This window comes from Coregonus lavaretus, assembly GCF_964263955.1.
Source record: "Coregonus lavaretus genome assembly, chromosome: 20".
NCBI classification, from domain to species: domain Eukaryota; kingdom Metazoa; phylum Chordata; class Actinopteri; order Salmoniformes; family Salmonidae; genus Coregonus; species Coregonus lavaretus.
The window spans coordinates 10095148-10098166 of NC_140007.1; the positions used below are offsets into that span (position 1 = coordinate 10095148).

The 3019-nt window shown below is 47.3% G+C and overlaps 1 protein-coding gene across 1 annotated transcript; it reads right to left on the reverse strand.

Moving 5' to 3' along the window:
• Positions 1 to 265: 265 nt before the first annotated feature.
• On the reverse strand, positions 266 to 2035 carry LOC311148281 (aquaporin-4; the record flags this gene model as incomplete). Its single annotated transcript, XM_084185194.1, has 5 exons — positions 266 to 542; positions 848 to 928; positions 1147 to 1311; positions 1568 to 1729; positions 1871 to 2035. The coding sequence occupies 5 exons, from the start codon at positions 2033 to 2035 to the stop codon at positions 327 to 329; spliced, it is 789 nt and encodes a 262-aa protein (XP_084041320.1). The 3' UTR covers positions 266 to 326.
• Between the last annotated feature and the right edge of the window lie 984 nt (positions 2036 to 3019).

Here is a 3019-nt window from a genome sequence, read left to right on the forward strand (position 1 = left end):
AGGTGTGAATACTTATGTAAATTAGATATTTATGCATTTCATTTTCAACAAATTTGTAAAAAACTTCTAAAAACATGTTTTCACTTTATCATTATGGGGTATTGTATGTAGATAGGTAAGAAAAAACTATATTGAATCCATTTTGAATTCAGGCTGTCACACAACAAAATGTGGAATAAGTCGAGGGGTATGAATACTTTCTGAAGGCAATGTAGCTCATTATTTGAATAATTTATTTTATACAGTCATTATTGCTCATCTTTATCAAGGGTGTCAATAATTTCGGACCACACTGTATATTGTTGTGTAGCATGATGTGTCCCTTTCTAGTTTTGCTCCTGTTTGTTGACCTGCTTAGCCCTCATGGCGGTCTGGGTGACGGTGGACAGGGAGGACCGGGACACGCTGGTTACCTCCACCATCTCTATGTCCTTACAGGTCAGACACGCAACCAGCTTCTGCCTCGATGCACTGGGGGCAAAGAAGAACTCATGGGACACCCCGGCCAGCACTGCACCCAGCACCGGCCCAATCCAGTACACCTGGGGTAGGGGGAGGGGTGGGTGAGGAGGGGGAGAGAGAATGGTTAGGACTGATGGAGACATGGATAGAAGAGAGAGGGAAAAATCTGAAGGGAGGGAGGGAGGGAGGGAGGGAGAGCAAGAGGGCGAGGGGGAGGAAGGGAGGGAGGGAGGGAGGGAGAGCAAGAGGGCGAGGGGGAGGGAGGGAGGGAGGGAGGGAGAGCGAGAGAGATAGAGAGAGAAAGAGAGAGAGAGAGAGAGAGAGAATGTGTTCGGTATGCAGTTCAAGGTGATATTGTGACTGTAATAGATGTGGAGGGTCTTACCCAGTGGTTTTCCCAGAAGCCAGTGATGATGGCTGGACCCAGGGAACGTGCCGGGTTCATACTGCCTCCAGAGAACCGACCCTAAGGGGACCACAACACACACAAACCCAATGATTAAAGCATAGTACAGTAAAGTAAGTAAAGTAAACTGAACTAAACTACACTACAATACACTACACAAAACAACACTAATAAACGAAACTATACTATTAAACTAAACTACACTCAACTACACTAAACTATTAAATTATACTAAATTAAACTAGAGATAAGAGGAATCAGACGTGAACAGTTCTGACCCCGATGAGCACGCCTGCACTGAGAGAGAAGCCGATGGCCAGGTTCCCTGGTTCTGTGTTCTCCCTCCGACGGTGGTCCTCCACGGAGAACACAGTGAAGACCAGCTGGAACGTTGACAGAAGCTCCATCCCTAGAGCCTGGGCCGCATTCACCTCCAGAGGAACCTAGAATTGGAGGAGGGGGAAAAAGGAGGAGGAGGAGGATGTGGGGGAGCAGGAGGAGGATGTGGGGGAGGAGGAGGAGGAGGAGGAGGAGGAGGATGTGGGGGAGGAGGAGGAGGAGGAGGATGTGGGGGAGGAGGAGGAGGAGGAGGATGTGGGGGAGGAGAAGGGTTCCAAGTGAAACAAAAAGTCAAAAAGAGTAACAGTACAGGTCCATGATTAGATTTAGACCACCACCTCCTTTCACACACACACTGACCCTGCTGACGAAGCAGTCTGCAGTGGTTTTGTGGGGCAGGGCGAGGTAGAGAGCCCCGGCCCCCAGGGAGGCCCCCAGACACTGGGCTCCCACGTACACCAGGGCCCTCACCAGGTCCAGCCTCCGCGTGGCCAACAGAGACAGGGTAACTGCTGGGTTCACCTGCACCATGATAGAGAGAGGCATAGAGGTAAAATAGTCAATCAATCATAGTGATCAATTTACAGTAATTCTGTGGAGAAAGGTTAGAGACACACACATGCATACAGACACACAACCATAAGTCCAGAAAGGCAGGTTCACCTGTGCTCCGCTGATCTCTCCAAAGCAGTGTCCCAGGGCAACAGCCACCATGCCTGCTGCCAGGGCTGGGTAGAGGGGCCCCGTGGAGGCCTCTCCAGGGCCCGGCACAGAGGCCCCCAGAACAGCACTCACAAACACCAGGGAACCCAGCAGCTCGGCCAGCATGGCACGCCAGAACTCACGACTACGCAACTCCTCAGGGAGAGGGAACAGAGGCACGTTTTTATCCTCCTGAGACACAGCAATTCACTTTTGTCCTCTCTAGTGGACAGCTCTTGTCCGTATCTCTGAGGCCATACAAGCCACTGTATTAAGTCCTGTTGTCCCTTTGAGAGGACATTCTGGGCTTTTCAATGATATCACATATGTGGGGGTGTGACCTTGACAACTTTATCTTCCTGGTTCTTTAAAAAATGTCTGCCGTCAAAATGTGCACATTTTATGGAAATTAGAAAATAAGTGTGTGTAATTATTAATTATAATTTTTGTGAGTTTGATATTCAAATTGTTTCTAGAAAGAAAATATATCAGGAATAGTTAAGTGAGTTGTCAGGACAGTGTAATAATATTTTCACATTAAATAAGAGCTAAAGAAGAGCTTATCAAGAAATGTCCTCTGTAGTCGACACCCCGATGCCACAACTACAGTGGCTTGCGAAAGTATTCACCCCCTTGGCATTTTTCCTATTATGTTGCCTTACAACCTGGAATTGAAATTGATTTTTGGGGGGGTTTGTATCATTTGATTTACACAACATGCCTACCACTTTGAAGATGCAAAATAATTTTTTTTGTGAAACAAACAAGAAATAAGACAAAAAAACAGATAACTTGAGCGTGCTTAACTATTCATTCCTTCAATTCTGACCAGTTTCCCAGTCCCTGCCGATGAAAAACCTCCCCACAGCATGATGCTGCCAACACCATGCTTCACTGTGGGGATGATGTTCTCGGGGTGATGAGAGGTGTTGGGTTTGCGCCAGACATAGCGTTTTCCTTGAGGGCCAAAAAGCTCAATTTTAGTCTCATATGACCAGAGTACCTTCTTCCATATGTTTGGGGAGTCTCCCATATGCCTTTTGGCGAACACCAAACGTGTTTGCTTATTTTTTTCTTGAAGCAATGGCTTTTTTCTGGCCACTCTTCCAT